General features: G+C 43.7%; 1 protein-coding gene across 2 annotated transcripts in view; it reads left to right on the top strand.

Annotated features, from left to right (window-relative positions):
• LOC143989608 (uncharacterized) overlaps nucleotides 1–21,888 on the top strand; it is a 28,065-nt gene extending 6,177 nt beyond the window's left edge. The window contains exons 1-5 of one of the 2 annotated variants that reach the window (XM_077489825.1): nucleotides 1,398–1,601; nucleotides 9,277–9,498; nucleotides 9,577–9,783; nucleotides 10,468–10,609; nucleotides 20,053–21,888. In XM_077489825.1, coding sequence (XP_077345951.1) covers nucleotides 1,530–1,601; nucleotides 9,277–9,498; nucleotides 9,577–9,783; nucleotides 10,468–10,609; nucleotides 20,053–21,299 — 1,890 coding nt within the window. In that variant the 5' untranslated portion in view covers nucleotides 1,398–1,529 and the 3' untranslated portion in view covers nucleotides 21,300–21,888. Of the gene's footprint in view, nucleotides 1–1,397; nucleotides 1,602–4,943; nucleotides 5,042–9,276; nucleotides 9,499–9,576; nucleotides 9,784–10,467; nucleotides 10,610–20,052 lie in introns of those variants that run through there. The other variant, XM_077489826.1, reaches the window with a different exon arrangement.
• Nucleotides 21,889–22,693: the final 805 nt, after the last annotated feature.

Below are 22,693 nucleotides of genomic sequence, written 5' to 3'. Positions count from 1 at the left end.
TACAGAGAGAGGTGGACAGGTATACAGGGCTATATACAGAGAGAGGTGGACAGGTATACAGGGCTATATACAGAGAGAGGTGGACAGGTATACAGGGAGATATACAGAGAGAGGTATACAGGGAGATATACAGAGAGAGGTGGAAAGGTATAAAGGGAGATATACAGAGAGAGGTGAAGGGGTATACAGAGAGATATACAGAGAGAGGTGAAGGGGTATACAGGGATATATACAGAGAGATATACAGAGAGAGGTGAAGGGGTATACAGAGAGATATACAGAGAGATATACAGAGAGAGGTAAAGGGGTATACAGAGAGATATACAGAGGTGGAGAGGTATACAGGGAGATGTACAGAGAGAGAGGTATACAGGGAGATGTACAGAGAGAGAGGTATACAGGGAGATGTACAGAGAGAGAGGTATACAGGGAGATGTACAGAGAGAGAGGTATACAGGGAGATGTACAGAGAGAGAGGTATACAGGGAGATGTACAGAGAGAGAGGTATACAGGGAGATGTACAGAGAGAGAGGTATACAGGGAGATGTACAGAGAGAGAGGTATACAGGGAGATGTACAGAGAGAGAGGTATACAGGGAGATGTACAGAGAGAGAGGTATACAGGGAGATGTACAGAGAGAGAGGTATACAGGGAGATGTACAGAGAGAGAGGTATACAGGGAGATGTACAGAGAGAGAGGTATACAGGGAGATGTACAGAGAGAGAGGTATACAGGGAGATGTACAGAGAGAGAGGTATACAGGGAGATGTACAGAGAGAGAGGTATACAGGGAGATATACAGAGAGAGAGGTATACAGGGATATATACAGAGAGAGAGGTATACAGGGAGATATACAGAGAGAGAGGTATACAGGGAGATATACAGAGAGAGAGGTATACAGGGATATATACAGAGAGAGAGGTATACAGGGATATATACAGAGAGAGAGGTATACAGGGATATATACAGAGAGAGAGGTATACATGGATATATACAGAGAGAGAGGTATACAGGGATATATACAGAGAGAGAGGTATGCAGGGAGATATACAGAGAGAGAGGTATGCAGGGATATATACAGAGAGAGAGGTATGCAGGGAGATATACAGAGAGAGAGGTATGCAGGGAGATATACAGAGAGAGAGGTATGCAGGGATATATACAGAGAGAGAGGTATGCAGGGATATATACAGAGAGAGAGGTATACAGGGAGATATACAGAGAGAGAGGTATGCAGGGATATATACAGAGAGAGAGGTATACAGGGATATATACAGAGAGGTATTCAGACAGATATACAGACATATATACAGACAGAGGTATACAGACATATATACAGAGAGAGCTATAGAGGGAGAAGGTACAGAGAGGATATAATATAAAAGAAGATGGACAGATGGAGGGAGAGATCTCTTCATGATAATAACATGTGATCTGCTTGCAGCCTCCTATTCACCTCACTTTCCCGCCCTTTATTTCCTGCTTCCTGGTCACATGTTTCCTGTGACATCACAGAGCAATCTACATGATAGGAAGTAGCTGCTACTATTCGGAAAGACGTAGAGAGGAGATGTTGCCGGATCTGGCGGCAGAGGAGGTAATATGTAGATTAACCCCTTCAGGGGGATCAGTTGATGATGAATATATCTTGCTTCCAAATCTGGCCATACATGGTTCAGTTTTATCGTTCATCCAGCGGGATGAGAGGAAAAAACTGAAGTGATTCCCCCATCCACACATAGGAGGGGGATGGGTGAATCCTCCCCACTGCACTATTGTATTCTGACAATGGGGGGCGCTCCCCCGCTCTCAGAATACACAGATCAGTGATGAAGCTATTGGCTGCAGCCGCTGATGGAGTGACTTTTATCCCGCAGTGACCACACATGGATGGAAATGTGACCGATCCCTGCTGAACCCGCTGAATTTCCATGTATCTATGGTCACCATAAAGCAGAGTTCCACCCATGAAAATAAATTTTCATGACTGTGCAGCAAATAATCTTATAAATGACATTTGGAGATTTTTTTTTTACTTACCATGTAATCCCTGTTGCTATGTGGTCCCTTCAAATCTTCCCCTTCCTCACCGCGGCTCCTGACGTCACTTCCCTAGGTTGCCATAACAACGGGACGGGCACTTCCGACAATGCCGCCTGTTGTGATGACAACCTCTGTATAGTTTATAGCGCTGCTACGTGCTATTACTGCGCATGCGCGAGAATGGGCGGTGCATGCTGGGAATACAGCAGCACCGTATCCTGGAACAATATGCTTGTGGGCTTCTCCTGCCCACAAGTAAGATGGGAATCCCCCTGAACTAAGAATATAAGGTATTTTTTTTTTAATTATTATCTTTTAAAGGCAGCGCTAATGACAATTCAATTTTAATGATATTCATTATGCAAGACTAATAATTATTAAAAAAGAACAAAGATGTGGGTGGAACTTCGATTTAAGTCAGGGCACAACAAATCCCAGGTCACCATGGTGACTAGAAATGGCGTCCTGGCCCCTAGGCTCTTGTCAGTCCGTTCTCACTGTTGGTCTGAATAATGTTTCTGCCTGAAACCCGGACACATTATTCAGTGGGGCCAGGCGGGAGGGTGAGGGGAGGAGGAGGTGGGAGATAATGGCACCCGACCTGTGAAGTCAGGGGTGGACTGGGCAGGACAGCGGCATGAGAGGACTCATCTCACTGAGCTCCCGCTGCCGATCTTTCTCCCTTCTGCGGCCGCATTACTGTCACCATCGGCTCCTGCTTCCACCCACAGCTGCCTGTGTCCCTGCAGAGCCCTCCGGCAGAACAGAGAGGAAGGAGAGGACCGAATCTCCAACATGGCGCCACCTCGGCACTGCCACAAAGATCCCCACAAGGTGCTGAGAAAGGAACCAGGACAAGCCTGCAAAGCAGCCAGCTAAGAGACCAGCCAGTTAGGGACATGCTGCTTTATGTACACAAGATGTCCTCTCCATCCACTCTGCTCTCACACAGTGCTGGGGGAGATGTACAGGACATGCAGGAGGACACGGGCAGGGGGGATTGGATTACTGTCCTACACCCTATACCCCATTCCTTCAGTGACCTACAGCCTTCACCCCACTTTCTGCTCCCTGCACTCCATGTCCTGCCTTCTGCACCCTTCTCCTGCCCCCTATGTCCTGCAGTGATTTTCACCCTTCACCCCATGTCTTGCATTCCTCACCCTGAACCCCATGTCCCTGCACCTCCTATTCTACACCCTGCACCCGATGACCTGTGCTGTACACACTGCAACCCATGTTCTGCATTCTGCACCTCATATCTTGCAGCCCAAGTCCTGTGTTCTGCATGCTGCACCACATCTGCACCCCATGTCCTGCATTCTGCACCACATGTCCTGCATTCTGCACCACATGTCCTGCACCCTTCTCCTGCATATTGCACCCAGTGTTCTGCACCATGAAACCCATTTTCTGCACCCCATGTGCTGCAATGTGCACCTCACAAAGTACTTATAAATTACTTGCCTTGCCCTGGGCACTGACAACCCACAGTGCCCCCAAAAAAACGGTCTCCTAACTTTTTTAGCTGGCTCCTAGATTCAAAGCAAATTTGTCAAGCCCCACCTTAATTGAATTCCCCTCCTCCCCTCATCTCCTTCATTATATAAGTCATGCTGAGATCATCTCCCATTGGCTGAGCAATATTCTCATTTGTCTCGGAGCTCCTTCTTGCTATTCCTTGTCCTGCCTGTTGTTTCCTTGGATTGATTTTCTGTGTAGTGACCCCGGCTTCATCTCTTGGATGCGCTCGTCTGTTGCTTGTCCTGACCTTTATCCTGATTCCTGGATCTCCTCCTCATCTCTCCTCTATATCCTCTTACACAGCTTTTCTCCACACCTGCAGTGAACCTGTGGAAACTTGGCACCAGCACTCAGCAAAATCCATACCCACCATTAGGAGCTCTATATGTCCTATGACATCACACTGACCTCACAGCTCCTCCTCCCAATGTCCCTCCATCCAGAGTCTATATGTCCTATGACATCACTCTAACCTCACAGCTTCTCCTCTCAATGTCCCTCCATCCAGAGTCTATATGTCCTATGACATCACATTGACCTCACAGCTCCTCCTCCCAATGCCCCTCCATCCAGAGTCTATATGTCCTATGACATCACACTGACCTCCCAGCTCCTCCTCCCAATGTCCCTACAACCAGAGTCTATATGTCCTATGACATTACACTGACCTCACAGCTCCTCCTCCCAATGTCCCTCCATCCAGAGTCTATATGTCCTATGACATCACTCTGACCTCACAGCTCCTCCTCTCAATGTCCCTCCATCCAGAGTCTATATGTCCTATGACATCACATTGGCCTCACAGCTCCTCCTCCCAATGCCCCTCCATCCAGAGTCTATATGTCCTATGGCATCACACTGACCTCCCAGCTCCTCCTCCCAATGTCCCTCCACCCAGAGTCAATATGTCCTATGACATCATACTGACCTCCCGGCTTCTCCCCCAATGTCCCTCCTCCTCCCAATGCCCCTCCATCCAGAGACTATATGTCCTATGACATCACACTGACCTTGCAGCTCCTCCTCCCAATGTCCCTCTATCTGGCTTTTTTTCTAATGCTCTTAGGATGTGGGTGGATCCATTGACATCCTCACTAGCAAATTAGGAATGTTGGTCCTGTCTTGTATGTAATGACATCAGAATGCCTGCAACAAGCTTGTAACCTGCATAGTGTGGGGTTCCTGTGTGGGTAAATTATACCTCAGTGGGGCTTTAATAAAATGGAGACCTGAATTGTGAGGTGAGGAGGATTCTGGGAATATCATTTTATTTTACTATTTGTGTTCAGATCTGGAGGGTCCACCTAGATACCCCATCATCTGATAAACACATAGAAACAATGTATTCAGTCAGTGTGTGTGTTTCCTACAGATGGATCCAGTAATGGGAACCCACCAGAGAGATGTCCCCGTCCTCTGTATTCCCGGGATTCCACACAGGAAGGTCACACCATCCCCCACCATCATCAGGTAGATGAGGAACAATCAGTGATAGTATCATTAGGATCTGTACATTTTAAAGAAAAAAGGACCATTTGAGCAGACTTTAATGGTACCAGAAAAGGAACAATACATAATGCTATGAAATACATAGATATATATATATATATATATATATATATATATATATATAAAGTTATAAGAAGAAATATTTAAAAACAAGAAAATTTGACCTCTCATTGATATAATCACATCATGTATGTAAAATGTATTAGATCCCTATTACTGTCAGAGAGGTTGACGTTTCGCTTTTATGCTTCCTCAGGACCTTCATTCTTTGATTGTAAGTAGGGGGGTTCTGTATGGTAGACAAAGGAGGGAAACATCATGTTTCAGCAATGGATACAAAATGCAGCAAAAATTTAATAATGTAGTCCCCATATTGAATATGGAGATACGAGTGCCACTCACATGTCGGTGAGCGCTCATACTTGTAACATGCCATGTGCTATCCAAGGGCATCTAGATCAGCGATAGCCTCTGAAGATCAATCGGCCAATAAATCGAAACGCCCCTTCTATGAAATGGACAGAAAAGGAAAATCAGCCTACAGAGAATAAGCACAGTAATAGTCGCTGCCAGTCAATGATAATAATACTTACTGGACAAAAGAACCCCCAGAGTCACTACCCTGGGATAAGGGTTAATAACCAGTATACCGTGTTGTATCAACAAACGGTAACGAAAGTGCAGAATCCGAAAACCGAAAGATCCGACATTCAATACAAACAAATGCTTTATTTTCGTTTTCGTTGTGACAACATTTTGATATAGATAAGAGATTCGACATGACGCTGACAATAGTGATCTGTGTCCATCGAACCTGTGGTCGAATGTGCCTAACCTTAGCTCTATTAGTCCAAGATTATTTGACATAGAGAGAAAAGATTTGACATTATAGAAACAATAGCAAAAAAGGTTGAATGTGCCTAACCTAACTCTATTAGTCCAAGATTATTCGACATAGAGAGAAAAGATTTGACATGAAGATTCAGTGAAGCAGTCTCCGCAAGTGGACATTTATGGTCAAATGCTCCGTCCATAGGCTATAGAAGAATTCTAATGTTGGTTGACTACTAATAATTAGACATGTGCAGAGTGAAATATTTTGTTTCGGAAATTTAGTTTTCGTCCGAAAAATATGTTTATTTAGTTACTCCCGAAAATTAGTTTTTATTTATTTCGCTTTTCGTTCAAAAATTGTATTCGTCCGAAAATCCACATGAATTACGGTCTGAAATGGATATTTTATAGATAGGCAAATCCTATCCTCATATTGATTAGTGGTTCCAAATTAACAACTACTGCAGTAGGGAACAGACACAAAAGATACGCTCGGCATCTTTCCAAATAACCGTTCTCCTTTATTATGACGCATTTGAAGGTTGTTATACACATGATTACGTAGATAGGTACAGTTTCGATGCTCCGTCGAATATTATTATAAAAGTGTGTGTTTTTCGTTGCTTTGTCGAATCTCCGTCGTTCATGTTGAATGAATGGTTTAAGTCTCACAGTGTCAGGTTTCAGATAGTGAGTGACTGATAATAACGAATATGGCGGCAACCTATTGTGAGAGCTACATGGAGGCATTGGAGGATGTTCCAGGGCCATCTACAAGTGTTTCTGTATGTATATATATTCAAACTGGTGATAGCGATCACTGATCAGACAGGTAACAAGATTCTATAATAATAAATCCCCCCCCCACAACACAGGCAGCCTCTGGCCTCAGGCTATCACAACAACACTAGCAGCAACATTATATCACTATAAGGATTCTCACACTAACACAATAGCAGATTATTAGGAAAAAGCTAAGTTGAACTGTAACTTACTTCACTATTGTTCTGCTGCTGTGCTTATGCTAAATAATAATTCGGGTTCTCTGACAAGTGACAATTCAAACTGACCAGCTAAGATTGACTGTCTTCTGAAATGATTCAGTGTGTGTCTCTCTCTGCTAGCAATCGTAAGTAAAAGTAAATTGGCTGTACGTGTGTACTTAGTTTTAGCTATTTTACTGCTCATTCTCTTTGGTTACAATCAGCCAATAACATTCCTCACCATCATTATTTTTATTTTACTTCCCCCACCCAATTCCAGAATCTTTTCTCTCTATGTCGAATATTTTCTCTCTGTCAAATCTTTTCTCTATATAATCTTAGAGGTAAAGTTAGGCACATTCGACCACAGGTTCAATAGACACAGATTGTTATTGTCAGGCCGCGTACACACGGGCGGATTGTCTGCCCAACTAAGTTCGTCAGACAATCCGACAGACAGTCCGTTCAACTTTTGAATGAACGGATTTGACCACACACGATGAGCAGACAGTCCGCCGAAAGCTTGCGCGATGACGTGTACGGCACGTACGACGGGACTAGAAATTCGACATCCAATACACTGCAATGCAACCTTCGGCGTGTAAATCCTTTCTGAGCATGCGCCATACTTAGTCCGTCCAACTTGCCTACACACGAGCGGACTGTCCGCTGAAACCAAGTTTGGACGGACAAAATTACGGAAATTCCGAAAGACTTAGTCCGTCAGACTGTCCGCTGAAAAAGTCCGCTGAAGCTCACACACGAGCGGATTGTCCGCTGAAACACGGTTCAGCGGACTAAGTTCGGCAGACAATCCGCCCGTGTGTACGCGGCCTCAGAGTCACCTCGAATCTCCTATGCTATATCAAACTGTTGTAACGACGAAAACGAAAATAAAGCATTTATTTATGTCGGATCTTTCGAAAATACCTGAAATTCAGACGAAAATACATTCAGGCGAAAACGAATGCACATGTCTAGTAATAATAATTAATAAATATAATTACTAGTGTCATACAACATTAGAATTCTACTATAGCTTGTAGGCGGAACATTCCAATGGGAAATGTACGATTGCAGCGTCGTACAGTTTAGCTGCTCCGTCAAATCTTCTTAGAACATTTGACAGATACCATAAGCCTTCAATGACAGATTTGACCTTAATTATTTCGTATTTTTTAGACTAATGCATTTTTTAACGAAACAAAATAAATAAAAACGAATTTCGGGAGTAACTAACTACATTTTTATTTTTCAGACAAAAAAACGAAATTCCGAAACAAAATATTTCAGCGTGCACATGTCTACAGACCAAGCAGTGAATAGTCCGAGATAAAAAGTCATAATAAATTCTCATAAAAATAGCCACCAGACAACTGAATGCAATCAGTTACCATGTGATTGCACAGTACAGATCTAATCAACGTTCACTGGCGACAATATCAGCGAAGATGTCTAATAATAATTAAAAATAATTCTAAACACTCTGTAGTTCCATGGCGCACATCAATAACACTGACAATGATAATAAGAATCACCATCATAGTACAATCACTAAGACCTCACCCTAGATCCAGCCACAACAACACCTCCTGCTAACACCATCAGCCTTAAATAGAAACTGGTAAGTAATTGCTGACTTCAATCAGGCGTGAAGGCACACACCCCGGGGGTCGGAGGGGGAGGCATGACCTTACATGAATATGTAGGGCTGATAATTAAACCATAAAGAGACCAAACCTCCAATGGTAGTGATGTCACAAAGACAACCGAGACAGAACAGGGACACCTGTGGCCAGATGTATTCTACCATATTAATATATAGACTGCTCACAAGGGGCTATGTTAGATGACAGCACCATAATCTACCAACAAGGGCCTATTTCTAGTACAAAATAAGGGCATGTCTGTATGATCCACGCCTTTAGGGGGACTACATTATTCAATGTTTTGCTGCATTTTGTATCCATTGCTGAAACATGATGTTCCCCTCCTTTGTCTACCATACAGAATCCCCCTACTTACAATCAAAGAATGAAGGTCCTGAGGAAGCATAAAAGCGAAACGTCGACCTCTCTGACAGTAATAGGGATCTAATATGTTTTCCATACATGATGTGGTTATATCAATGAGAGCTCAACTTTTCTTGTTTTTTATTTATTTTTTAATATTTCTTCCAAATGTTTGTAATAAATTGTATTTCATAACATTATGTATTGTTCCATTTCTGGTACCGTTAAACTCCGCTCAAATGGTCCTTTTTTTCTTTAAACAGTCTATATATGGATGTGGTACCCCCTTAGCTATTCTTTTTTTAAATACAGGATCCGTACATTATCTACATTGTTACCATTGATGTCATTTTTATTCTATATTCAGAGTGGAAACCTGAGAGAGTCTAAAGTTGAGGTTAAAGAAGAAATAAAAGAGGAGGATGATGAGGACGGGGGGATGGAGGAGTCTCTAAAAGAACACAAAGATCTGTACCAGGACACCATGGCGGAGTCATCCAGCTACAGAAACCCACCAGAGAGATGTCCTCATCCTCTGTATTCCTGGGATTCCACACAGGAAGATCACACCATCCCCCACCATCATCAGGTAGATGATTGACAATTATTGGTAGTTCTGATTTATATACAGCAGGTTTGTTATATTGAATGTTTTATTATCTTTCAGAGTGGAAACCTCAGGGATGATAATATTGATGTCAAAGAAGAGTATAAAGAGGAGGATGAAGAGTATGGAGTGATGGAGGAGTTTTCAGAAGGACACAAGGATATGATGGAGCCACCAAATACCAGGAACCCACCAGAGAGATGTCCCCGTCCTCTGTATTCCCGGGATTCCACACAGGAAGATCACACCATCCCTCACTGTTACAAGGTTGGTGGGATTACATAGTTACATAGTTAGTCAGTCAGGTTGAAAAAAGACACAAGTCCATCCAGTTCAACCATAAATAATATAAAAATATCATACAATCCCATATACCCAATCCTATACCCACTGTTGATCCAGAAGAAGGCAGAAAACCCCTCAGATAAGCATGATCCAATTTGCTACAACAGGGAAAAAATTATTTCCTGATCCCAGAGAGGCAATCAGATTTTCCCTGGATCGACTTTACCTATAAATGTCAGTACCCAGTTATATTCTGTAAATTTAGGAAATAATCCAGGCCTATTTTTAAAGCAATCCACTGAGCTGCCCAGAACCACCCCTGCAGGGAGTCTATTCCACATTTTTACAGCTCTCACTGTAAAGAAACCTTTCCGTATTTGGAGATGAAATCTTTTTTCCTCTAGACGTAAAGAGTGCCTCTTGTCCTCAGTAATGACCGTAAAGTAAATAACTCGACACCAAGTTCACTATATGGACCCCTTATATATTTGTACATGTTGATCATATCCCCCCTTAATCTCCTCTTATCAAGAGAGAATAAATTCAGTTGGATGGAGCATCTAGAACATGGATTCCTAGAGATGATGTGTGGATTTTTTTATGTGATGTCACAATAATAAATCATATTGTTTACAGATGATATTCACTTTCATTTTCTTGATTTAGAGTGGAGATCCAATCGATATAGAATTTGAGGTGAAATCAGAAGAAGAAGAGAGGTATGTGAGGGATGATCAGCAGTCTATGGAGGAGGATGGAATAACGGGGACATTTATAGAGGAGGACACTCCTACAGAGATCAGCACAGGTGGGTCATTAACACTAAATACATTCCTCCACCCATACTGCTCACTGATTGGTCCAGAGTAGGGCGGGGACTGGGTGATATCAGCCTGTAATCCCTGGTCACTTTCCTGAGCTGTGTTCCCCGTCCTGTATTCCTGGATTTCTCTCCGATAATCTTCCTTCTCTGTGCTGCAGATGCTATTTATGTATCTAGACTGGATATATGGAGATTCTGGGGTTCAGCTGGCAGCAAAAGTTTGATTTTCACCATAGATGTTACTAGATCTAGTCACCTGGGGTATGTGCTTTGAGTCTTCTTCCCCATACCTGGATCTAGCAAGATCTCTGACAGAACAATCCCCCCAGGATTACTTGCTCTGTTGTCTGCTGGCTGTGCCGGGTGGAGGGATATGTCTGTATAGTCTCAGACCCAAGTCACTGAGTGCAGTCTCAGGAGATGGGAGGCAGCGGTGTGGGACCTCTGCAACTTGTCTCATGTGAATATTGAATCTTCCACTGATTACTGAATACCAATATTATGAGTCCTGACCCTTACACTGTATAATTTATATTGTACATTACATACTCCTGACCCCTGCACTATATACTCTATGGTGTACATTACATACTCCTGACCCCTGCACTATATGTTCTATGGCAGGGGTGGCCAACCACATTTTTTACCAAGTTACCGCAAAGAGCCACATCATTCGCATGGGCACACATGAACATCACCCCATCCCTTCCTCATACACACATACTTTTGCTCAGCTGGATTTATTGTAAATGTCACACACTGTTTTAACACTACAAAGACCACAGGCCAGTCATTTTCATCAAGTCAGTAATCTTCCTTTGAAAGTACATCCATGTGACAGAAGACAGCAGCTCATCTAATTTCCAAAATACAAATTGTCTTACAAACAGTGAACTGGTCAGGATAAGAATAAACAGTTAATGGGTCTTCTAGCCTGAACTAGCAGTACATTCTTCCAAAAAATATCACAGAAAGCATGCAGCACACACAGAGCTCTGGATAAATCAGTGAAAAGAAGCTGAAATGGTTAACAGCCAGCCGTGTGTCACACTATCAACAGACAGAGAATGTGCTGAGCAGATCTTATCAGTGTGCAGGTAAAACAGTTATTTAAAAAAAAAAAAAAAAGTACAGAGCAAGAAAGAGGGAGAAGGGAGGACAGATCAGTAACCTGCACACTTGTGGTCATACCTTCTTGTATCTCATCGGCTTCAGATACAGTGTGTTTCTCCTTCCTCTGCCCCCCTCCAGCCTCACTCCAGCGCTTACATATGCAAATGTGGCGGGCTGGGGACACTACATGCTGATTGGCTGTTGATGTGTGGGAGGAGCGGAGCAGGTCCTCGCTTATACTCTCATAAGCAGAGGAGTGCCTAGACTCAGGCTGCCTGTCACTGTAAACCAGCCCACTGAACCATCGGCCCAGTCCTAACGCAAGAGCCGCAATGAAACAGTCCGAACGAAGAGCCGCATGAAACCGGGCAAAGAGCCGCATGCGGCTCGGGAGCCGCGGGTTGGCCACCCCTGTTCTATGGTGTACATTACATACTCCTGATCCCTGCACCATATATTCTATGTCGTACATTACATCATTTTGATACTATATAGTCCTATCTGTTGTGTCTTATACAATATGTTGTACATTACATAGTCCTGACTTCTGCTCTCTCCCCTCTACCCACTGCTATATATACACATAATATGTATTCTCTTTTGTTGCACCCATTTTCTACCAGCTGGACGTTTTATATTTGATGATTTGATTGGAGCACAGCAGGAACCAATCTGCTCATTTTACATAGTTACATAGTAGGTGAGGTTGAAAAAAGACACTACTCCATCAAGTTCATCCTCTGTGTGTGATTATTTGTCAGTATTACATTGTATATCCCTGTATGTTGCGGTCGTTCAGATGCTTATCTAATAGTTTCTTGAAACTAACAATGCCCCCCGCTGAGACCACCGCCTGTGGAAGGGAATTCCACATCATTGCCTCTCTTACAGTAAAGAACCCTCTACGTAGTTTAACCACTTCAGCCTCGGACCAATAAACACCTTAAGGACCAGAGGTCTTTTTACAATTTTGCACTGCGCTGCTCTAACTGGTAATTGCGCGGTCATGCAATATTGCACCCAAAGGAAATTTGCGTCCTTTTCTTCCCACAAATAGAGCTTTCTTTTGATGGTATTTGATTGCCTCTGCGATTTTTATTTTTTGCGATATAAATGGAAAAAGAGCGAAAATTTTGAAAAAAAATGATATTTTCTTCTTTTTGTTATAAGAAAAATCGAATAAACTAAATTTTAGTCATACATTGAGGGCAACATTTATTCAGCCACATGTCTTTAGTAAAAAAAATGTCAATAAGCGTATATTTTTTGGTTTGCGCAAAAGTTATAGCGTCTACAAACTAGAGTACATTTTCTGGAATTTACACAGCTTTTAATTTATGACTGCCTATCTCATTTCTTGAGGTGCTAAAATGGCAGGGCAGTACAAACCCCCCCCCAAATGACCCCATTTTGGAAAGTAGACACCCCAAGGAAACTGCTGATGGGTATGTTGAGCCCATTGAATATTTTTTTTTTTTTTTGTCCTAAGGGATTGAATAATGACAAAAAAAAAATAAAAAATTTACAAAAAGTTGTCACTAAATGATATATTGCTCACACATGCCATGGTTATATGTGGAATTGCACCCCAAAATATATTCCGCTACTTCTCCTGAGTACGGGGATACCACATGTGTGGGACTTTTTGGGAGTCTAGTCGCGCACGGCACCCCGAAAACCAATCACCACCTTCAGGATTTCTAAGGGTGCAAATTTTTGATTTCACCCCTCACTACCTATCACAGTTTCGAAGGCCATAAAAAGCCAAAATAGCACAAAACCCCCAAAAATGACCCCATTTTGGAAAGTAGACACCCCAAGCTATTTACTGAGAGGCATGTTGAGTCCATGGAATATTTTATATTTTGCCACAAGTTGCGGGAATATTACAAACTTTTTTTTTTTGCACAAAGTTGTCACTAAATGATATATTGCTCACACATGCTATGGGCATATGTGAAATGACACCCCAAAATACATTCTGCTGCTTCTCCTGAGTACAGGGATACCACATGTGGGGGACTTTTTGGGAGCCTAGCCGCGTACGGGACCCCGAAATCCAAGCACCGCCTTCAGGATTTCTAAGGGCATTAATTTTTTCACTCCTCACTACCTATCACAGTTTTGAAGGCCATAAAATGCCAAGATGGCACAAAACCCCCCCAAATGACCCCATTTTGGAAAGTAGACACCCCAAGCTATTTGCTGAGGGCCATGTTGAGACCATTGAATATTTTTTTTTTTTTGTTCCAAGGGATTGAATAATGACAAAAAATAAAAATATTTATTTTTTTTACAAAAAGTTGTCACTAAATTATATATTGCTCACACATGCCATGGTTATATGTGGAATTGCACCCCAAAATACATTTTGCTGCTTCTCCTGAGTACGGGGATACCACATGTGTGGGACTTTTTGGGAGCCTAGCTGCGTACGGGGCCCCAAAAACCAATCGCCACCTTCTGGATTTCTAAGGGCGCAAATTTTTTATTTCACTCCTCACTACCTATTACAGTTTCGAAGGCCATAAAATGCCAAAATAGCACAAAACCCCCCCAAATTACCCCATTTTGGAAAGTAGACACCCCAAGCTATTTACTGAGAGTCATGTTGTCTGAACGAAAAAAAAGAGATTGATCGGTGGGTATGCCCACCATTAGATACCTCCCTTCATCCACCCACTTCTAATGATGGACATACATGCACCATTTATATATGCCGAAGCATGGGGGCATCCTCCTGCAAAAAAGTAATGCCGCGTACATACGTTCAAAATTTTCCATGGGCAAGCCCTCCGTCGGAATTTTGACTGTATGTACGCGGCATTAGGAGCAAAATCGCTCCTCCACCCCTTATGCCCCCATGCTTCGGCATATATGCTCTTTTTTAACTGTGGTGGTGAAATCACCGCCTACAGCACTGGAGTCGCAGCTTTATGTATCGTGGGAGCAAACGCTGTTGCTGTCAAGATAAATAAATCCGCGCTGCAGCTGAATGGCGTACCTGCTAAGCAAATTATGGTTAACATTAAAACAAAGTAACATCCCAGTATAACAGTAAAACCTTACCATACCATACCTGCAAAGCAATTGCCAAAAAAAACAGTAAAAAATAAAACATTTTTTAACACAACCTGTGCCTAAAATATATATATGCCGAAGCATGGGGGCATCCTCCCGCAAAAAAGTTATGCCGCGTACATACGTTCAAACTTTTCCACGGGCAAGCCTTCCGTCGGAATTTTGACCTTATGTACGCGGCATTAGGAGCAAAATCGCTCCTCCACCCCTTATGCCCCCATGCTTCGGCATATATGCTCTTTTTTAACTGTGGTGGTGAAATCACCTCCTACAGCACTGGAGTCGCAGCTTTATGTATCGTGGGAGCAAACGCTGTTGCTGTCAAGATAAATAAATCCACGCTGCAGCTGAATGGCGTACCTGAAAACATGAAAAATGGTTAACAATAACACAGTAAACAGTAAAGTATAAAAAATTAGAGAGAAGAGAGAGAGAGAGAGAGAACAATAAAACGACAACTATTTTTGGTTTTTATATTTTATATTTTTTTTGGTTTTTTTATTTTACTTATTTTTTTTTTTTTATACACTTTTTTTTTAACTGTAAACTGTAACGGTTCGGGTCTCTCAAAATGCGATGGCATCTTGGGAGACTCTGTGTTAGTGTGCCTAGCCTGTGAAATGCTGTACCCTACGCTAATACTTCACTAGTGTGTGGTAGCGTTCAAAACACTCACCCTGACAAAGACCAGGATTGCCAGGACAGCGTGGACAATAAGAACGGGTGTCACGCCTAAATCCCCGCTTGGTACAGATACGACATCTTTTTTGGGGGGCTCGTTGGGTAGGGGTACTTGGGAGGACATAAGAAAAATGCCTCTCATGCAGCCGGCTTACTGCATTTGGTTGGGAATGGTGAGGTACAGAACCGTCTGGAAACAGAAGCTCTGTGACAACCTCTCTTTGGAAGAAAAGAAAGGTTAATGTCCCGCCTGAAGTTTTGTATAGCACAAAAGCATTCAGCAAAGCCAATTGAAATAAGTAAACAGACACTTTTTTGTACCAGCGTCTGGCCTTACGGGAAGCTAGATACGGTGCCAACATCTGGTCATTGAGGTCCACCCCTCCCATATTTTTGTTATATTCGTGGACACAGAGGGGTTTCTCCACAATACCAGTCGCCGTAGAAATTTGGACCGTCGTGTCTGCATGAAGGGAGGTAAGAACGAAAACATTCTTATTATCCCTCCACTTCATAGCGAGCAAATTATTACACCGATAGCAGGCTCTCTCTCCCACAGCCTAAGACGGGAATCTACAAGCCGCTGGGGAAATCCCCGGCGATTAGGTCGCACGGTGCCACATGCTCCAATCTGATGATCAAATAAATGACTAAACAGTGGCACGCTGGTGTAATAGTTGTCCACGTACAAGTGGTACCCCTTTCCGAATAAGGGTGACACCAATTTCCACACTATCTTGCCAGCGCTTCCTATGTAATCAGGGCAGTTCTCCGGCTCTACGTAACTATCTTTACCCTCATAAACCATAAAGCTCCATGCATAGCCTGTGGCCCTGTCACAGCACTTATAGAGCTTGACCCCGTATCTGGTACGCTTGTTGGGAATGTACTGTTTGAATGACAAGCGACCAGTAAACTTAACCAGGGACTCATCAACGCAGACAACTTTTTGGGGAGTAAACAAGTCTGCAAAACGTTGGTTGAAGTGATTTATGAGGGGCCGAATTTTGTAGAGCCGATCGTATTCAGGGTCTCCACGTGGACGACAAAGTTCATTGTCACTGAAGTGCAAGAACCGCAAGATCTGCTCGTATCGTTTCCTGGACATGGAGTTAGAGAACACGGGCATGTGGTCAGCCGGATGCGTGGACCAATAAGCCCGCATCCGCATGAATTTATGTGTGCCCATGTTGAGGGAAAGGCCCAGAAACGTCTTAAATTCGGAAACCGTAACTGGTTTCCAATCTCTGGCAAGAGACGGCAACTGGGGATTAGCGGCGATGTGTTGACCAGCATATAAATTGGTTTGGTCCACAATAGATCTATAGAGATCTTCCGTGAGATACAGAGAATAAAAATCGAGTGGCGTAAAATCATCTGTATCCACCTGAATACCGGGTTGGGCAGTGAATGGGGGAAGTACTGGTGCTGCAGAAGTGGTGGGCACCCAATCAGGATTGGCGAATTCTGCAGGAAGGGCACTATGGGAACGACGGGCCTGTCTTCGTCTTCTTGGTGGCAGCAGGACACTACTTGTGTTTGCCACCTCGCCAGCTTGAACTGCACTTATGGGACTCGCCACGTCACCACGTGATACTGCAGTGCTGGATGTACGTCCAGGGTGTACTAGGCCGCTGGTGCTTGCCAGTTCACCAAAAGGATGAGCGGCGCTAGTACTGGCTCTATACTCCATACGAGGGACTTGCGGTTCCTGCACCTCAACAACATCAGAAAATCGGGGTCGGGTACGCCTGACGTTAGCAGGGACCTCTTCTTCGTCATCAGAGCTATCTGACATGGAGGCGCTGTCCTCTACAGGTTCGTATTCTGAGCCTGAATCTGACAGATCAGTGTCTTCCTCTTCACTATCTGTCATGCTCAGAAACGTGTAGGCCTCTTCACTAGTGTACCTTCGCTTTGCCATTTTGGGCTCCAAATTTAGGGGTATAGTAGTTAGACTCACAGGTAAAAAAGCACCTAGCCTGTCAGCGACTGTATAAAACGCTACAAAAAAAACTGTTAGCGATCGCAGGGATCAGGCCTGACTCTGCGAACGCTGCAGTTATGTGTGTTGTGTTTTGTAAGTGACAGTGATCGATCGATACTGCACTTGGGTGGGCTGGGCTGGGCTGGGCTGGGCAGAGGGGCAAAACGCAGGTGCTAGCAGGTATCTGGATTGATCCTGCTAACAATGCATTTTTTTAGAACCCTAAATTGCTGGGCACGCTAGTATAGATCTGATCAGATCAGATATTGATCTGTTCGGATACTATACCACTAAGGTAGGTGTATGCTTTGCGCGTGGGTGTTAGCGGTACTGGCACTAACCTAGCACTGCCTGGGGCGACGCAGACCCTTTCTGACCCTAAAACCAAATTTATATCACCCGCCGGGTGATCAGAGGGTTAAACCTTTATTAGGTAATAAATGGCGGGTGCCCTGATGCTATAAAAAGCGAACTACCTAACCAGCGTCACCCGTAACACTTATACGGCGATCACTGGTGAAAGGGTTAACTAAGGGCAATCAGGGGTTAAAACCTTTATTGGGTATTTATATGGGGGTACCTGAAGCTTTATAAAAACCTGACGGGGAACCTAAATAACTAACTGGCTAACCAGCGTCACCAGTGACACTTATGCAGCGATCGCTGGTGAAAGGGTTAACTCTAGGGGCAATCAAAGGGTTAAAACCTTTATTAAGTTAATATCGGGGTACCTAACGCTATAAAAACCTGGTGTTGAACCTAAAAAAAAAACTAGCTTCCTAGCGGGACCAGTGACACTATTGCAGCGATCAGAAAAACGATCGCTTAGTGACACTGGTAAAAGGGAGTGAAAGGGTTAACTGGGAGGGCAATCAAGGGGTTAAACCTTTATTAGGGGGGGGTAGGGGGCTACCCTGGACCTAAAGGGGCCTAACACTAGCTGCCCTGACACTTTTTACAGTCACAACTGACACTAAATGTAGTGATCAATAAATAAATGAACACTACATTAGTGACACTGTGACTGGGGGGGGGCGGGGGGCCGATCGGGGGGTGACTGGGGTGAAATGTGTGCCTATGTGTCAGTGGACTGTTGGTGCACTTACTTGGAAGTCTTCACTCCTCGCTGTCCGGTTCAAAAAGACCGCCACGAGGAGTGTGACGTCACTTCCTCCTCCTGTGTTTACATTTTCACAGGGGAGGAAGTTCGTCACTGGCCAGGAGCGATCGAGAGGTGATGGCCAGAAACCAACGGCCATCCCCTCATCGCGGATCGCTCCGGCACAGAAAGGGACCGCCGTATCTAGCGGGAGGGGGTCCGATCGGACCCCCCACCCGCTGGAAGGCAGGCACGTACATCTACGTGCTTGTGCCTGCCTGTGCCATTCTGATGACGTATAATGGCAATACGGCGGTCCTTAAGTGGTTAAGGTTTAACCTCTTTTCTTCCAATTTTAATGAGTGGCCACGTGTCTTATTAAACTCCCTTTTATTTAAGTTTTGTCCCTATTGTGGGGTCACCAGTCCGGTATTTGTATATTGAAATCATATCCCCTCTCAAGCGTCTCTTCTCCAGAGAGAATAAGTTCAGTGCTCACAACCTTTCCTCATAACTAATATCCTCCAGACCCTTTATTAGCTTTGTTGCCCTTCTTTGTACTCGCTCCATTTCCAGAACATCCTTCCTGAGGACTGGTGCCCAGAACTGGACAGTATACTCCAGGTGCGGCCGCACCAGAGTCTTGTAGAGCAGGAGAATTATCATTTTATCTCTGGAGTTGATCCCTTTTTTAATGCCAATATTCTGTTTGCTTTGTTAACAGCTGCTGAGCCTATCATCTACTAGGACCCCCAGGTCCTTTTCCATCCTAGATTCCCCCAGAGGTTCTCCCCCCAGTGTATAGATTGCATTCAGATTTTTTCCACCCAAATGCATTATTTTTCATTTCTTGCCATGTAGTTGCCCCTCCCCCCATTAATTTGTTCAGATATTTTTGCAAGGCTTCCACATCCTGCGGAGAAGTTATTGCCCTGCTTAGCTTAGTATCGTCCGCAAATACAGAGATTGAACTGTTTACCCCATCCTCCAGGTCGTTCATGAACAAATTAAACAGGATTGGTCCCAGCACAGAACCCTGGGGGATCCCACTACCCACCCCTGACCATTCAGAATACTCCCCATTTATCACCACCCTCTGAACTCACCCTTGTAGCCAGTATTCAATCCATGTACTCACCCTATGGTCCATGCCAACGGACCTTATTTTGTACAGTAAACGTTTTATTTCGGAACTGTGTGAAATGCTTTTACAAAATCCAGATACACCACATCTACGGGCCTTCCTTTATCTAGATGGTAACTCACCTCCTCATAGAAGGTTAGTAGATTGGTTTGACAAGAACGATTCTCCATGAATCCATGCTGATTACTGATAATGATACCGTTCTCATTACTAAAATCTTGTATATAGTCCCTTATCATCCCCTCCAAGAGTTTACATACTATTGATGTTAGGCTGATCTGTAATTCCCATGTCTAGTAATAATCTTTGTATTTCTATTTTAGTAGATGGACGGGAGATGAGGAAAACCTCAGAGGATTGTCTAACTTTGTCTCCAGACTGTAAAGTAGAAGATGAGGACATCACACAGTATAGTCCAGGAGAAAACCCGACTACCTCAAATGTCCATCCGGCACCACACAGTGTAGATGGACCATCGTATTCCTCTTATCCTGAGGAACCTCAGACTGTGAGGGACGGTGCTGTCCTTCCAACAGAGAAAAACTTTTCCTGTACTGAGTGCGGGAAGTGTTTCCCTTCTAAATCCCATCTTAATGTGCATAAAAGATCTCACACAGGAGAGAAGCCGTATTCCTGTCCTGAGTGTGGGAAATGTTTTTCACAGCAGTCCCATCTTTACAAACATCAGAGATCTCACACAGGGGAGAAGCCGTTTTCCTGTTCTGAGTGTGGGAAATGTTTTTCACAGAAGTCCCATCTTTACACACATCAAAGATCTCACACAGGGGAGAAGCCGTTTTCCTGCCCAGAGTGCGGGAAATGTTTTTCAGTGAAGTCCAGTCTTGATACACATCAAAGATCTCACACAGGGGAGAAATCGTATTCCTGTCCTGAGTGCGGGAAATGTTTTTCACAGAAGTGCAGTCTTTACACACATCAGAGATCTCACACAGGAGAGAAGCCGTATTCCTGTTCTGAGTGCGGGAAATGTTTTTCACAGAAGTCCCATCTTTCCAAACATCAGAGATCTCACACAGGGGAGAAGCCGTTTTCCTGTCCTGAGTGCGGGAAATGTTTTTCAGTGAAGTTTCATCTTTACAGACATCAGAGAACTCACACAGGGGAGAAGCCACTTTCCTGTAATGAGTGTGGGAAATGTTTTTCGGTAAAGTCCAATCTTTACACACATCAGAGATCTCACACGGGGGAGAAAATGTATTACTGTTCTGAGTGCGGGAAATGTTTTTCACACAAGTCGCATCTTGACACACATCAGAGATCTCACACGGGGGAGAAGCCTTATTCCTGTTCTGAGTGTGGGAAATGTTTTTCAGTGAAGGCCAATCTTTACTCACATCAGAGATCTCACACAGGGGAGAAGCCGTATTCCTGTCCTGAGTGCGGGAAATGTTTTTCACAGAAGTTCAATCTTGACACACATCAGAGATCTCACACGGGGGAGAAGCCGTATTCCTGTTCTGAGTGTGGGAAATGTTTTTCAGTGAAGGCTAATCTTTACTCACATCAGAGATCTCACACGGGGGAGAAGCCACTTTCCTGTCCTGAGTGAGGGAATTGTTCCTCACTGAAGTCCTGTCTTCCTGTACATCAGGGATCCCACACAACTCTCAATGTGTATCAGTGCCTTGAGTGTGGGAAATGTCTTCTATATGAATGTTGCTGGACATCACAGCTCTCATGTGGGGAAGAAGCACACCCTGATATACACCTCAGATATACTCCATGGCTGATCAGCATTAGCCAAGGAGGCCAAATGTTATGTTAAGATAAGGGACTCCTAGGTTTCAAATAACAGTGAACAGACATTGGGGGTCATTTACTATAGCGCCAGGAAGTACTGGGCACTATGGCAAATAATAGCGCGAAATCAGCACAAATTAGCGCTTCTGCGCATATGCACATGCCAATTTCTACTAAGTTGTTATATAGCACTACACGGTAACCATGATCCATGTATGTGAAAGATTTTTTTTTATGTGAGATATGCTCTACCTCGTGTGCTTCTATTGATGTGTATTGCAATTAGTATTTCTATTTTTTTCTCCTTCTTTTGCTAACGAATGCAGTTATGAATGATTATTACAGAGTAATGTCTAATATTCTGTAAAGTTGCATGTATTAAACCTTTAGGTTACCTATTTGTTGTATGTTGTTTTTTACTTTTTTAATTTAGGTGACTATAAATCAGCAATTATTTATGTTCATTCTTTAATCATACTACACTATTATGTAGGTTTGGTACTTAGCACAATGGCTTAGTGATCTGCTCAGAGGTCTCCACCGCACTCATGGTGCAAGTTCACATCCCAGCCAACCTACCATCCACCATCTGTGTTTGTTTATTTTAATTCGCTTGTCCTCTGAAAAAAGAAATGTAAACTGACTGTTAGGCCGCGTACACACGCGGGGACTGTTCGCTCAACTTTGTCCGCTGAACAGTGTTTCAGCGGACAGTCCGCTCGTGTGTGGGCTTTCAGCGGACAGTTTCAGCGAACAGTCTGCTGAACAAAGTTTTTCGGAATTTCCGAAAAACTGTCCCCTCGTGTGTAGGCTTGTTTGTCAAACTAAGTTCCGCGCATGCTCAGAAAGGATTTACATGCCGAAGGTTGCATTGCAGTGTATAGGACGTCGTTTTCTAGTCCCGTCGTACGTGCCGTTCACGTCATCGCGCACGGTTTCAGCGGACTGTTCGTTCATCGTGTGTGGGCAAGTCCGTCCATGCTAAGTTTGAGCGGACTGTCCGCTGAAACTGTTTGACAAACAAAGTTGAGCGAACAGTCCCCGCGTGTTTACGCGGCCTTAGCTAGTGTGTGGTGTTTGGAATTTCACACCATAATATTATTGAATACTTACATATCATTGCATGCATTTGAAGAGTTAATATAATAGAATCAGCCAAAGTAAAGTGCATTGGCATTCAACTATTTTCAGCATATGCTTCTT

This window comes from Lithobates pipiens, unplaced genomic scaffold (genome assembly GCF_037356315.1).
Source record: "Lithobates pipiens isolate NorthernLeopardFrog02 unplaced genomic scaffold, aLitPip1_a1.2 Scaffold_18, whole genome shotgun sequence".
Classification (NCBI taxonomy): Eukaryota; Metazoa; Chordata; class Amphibia; order Anura; family Ranidae; genus Lithobates; species Lithobates pipiens.
This window is presented reverse-complemented; position numbering and strand designations above follow the sequence as displayed.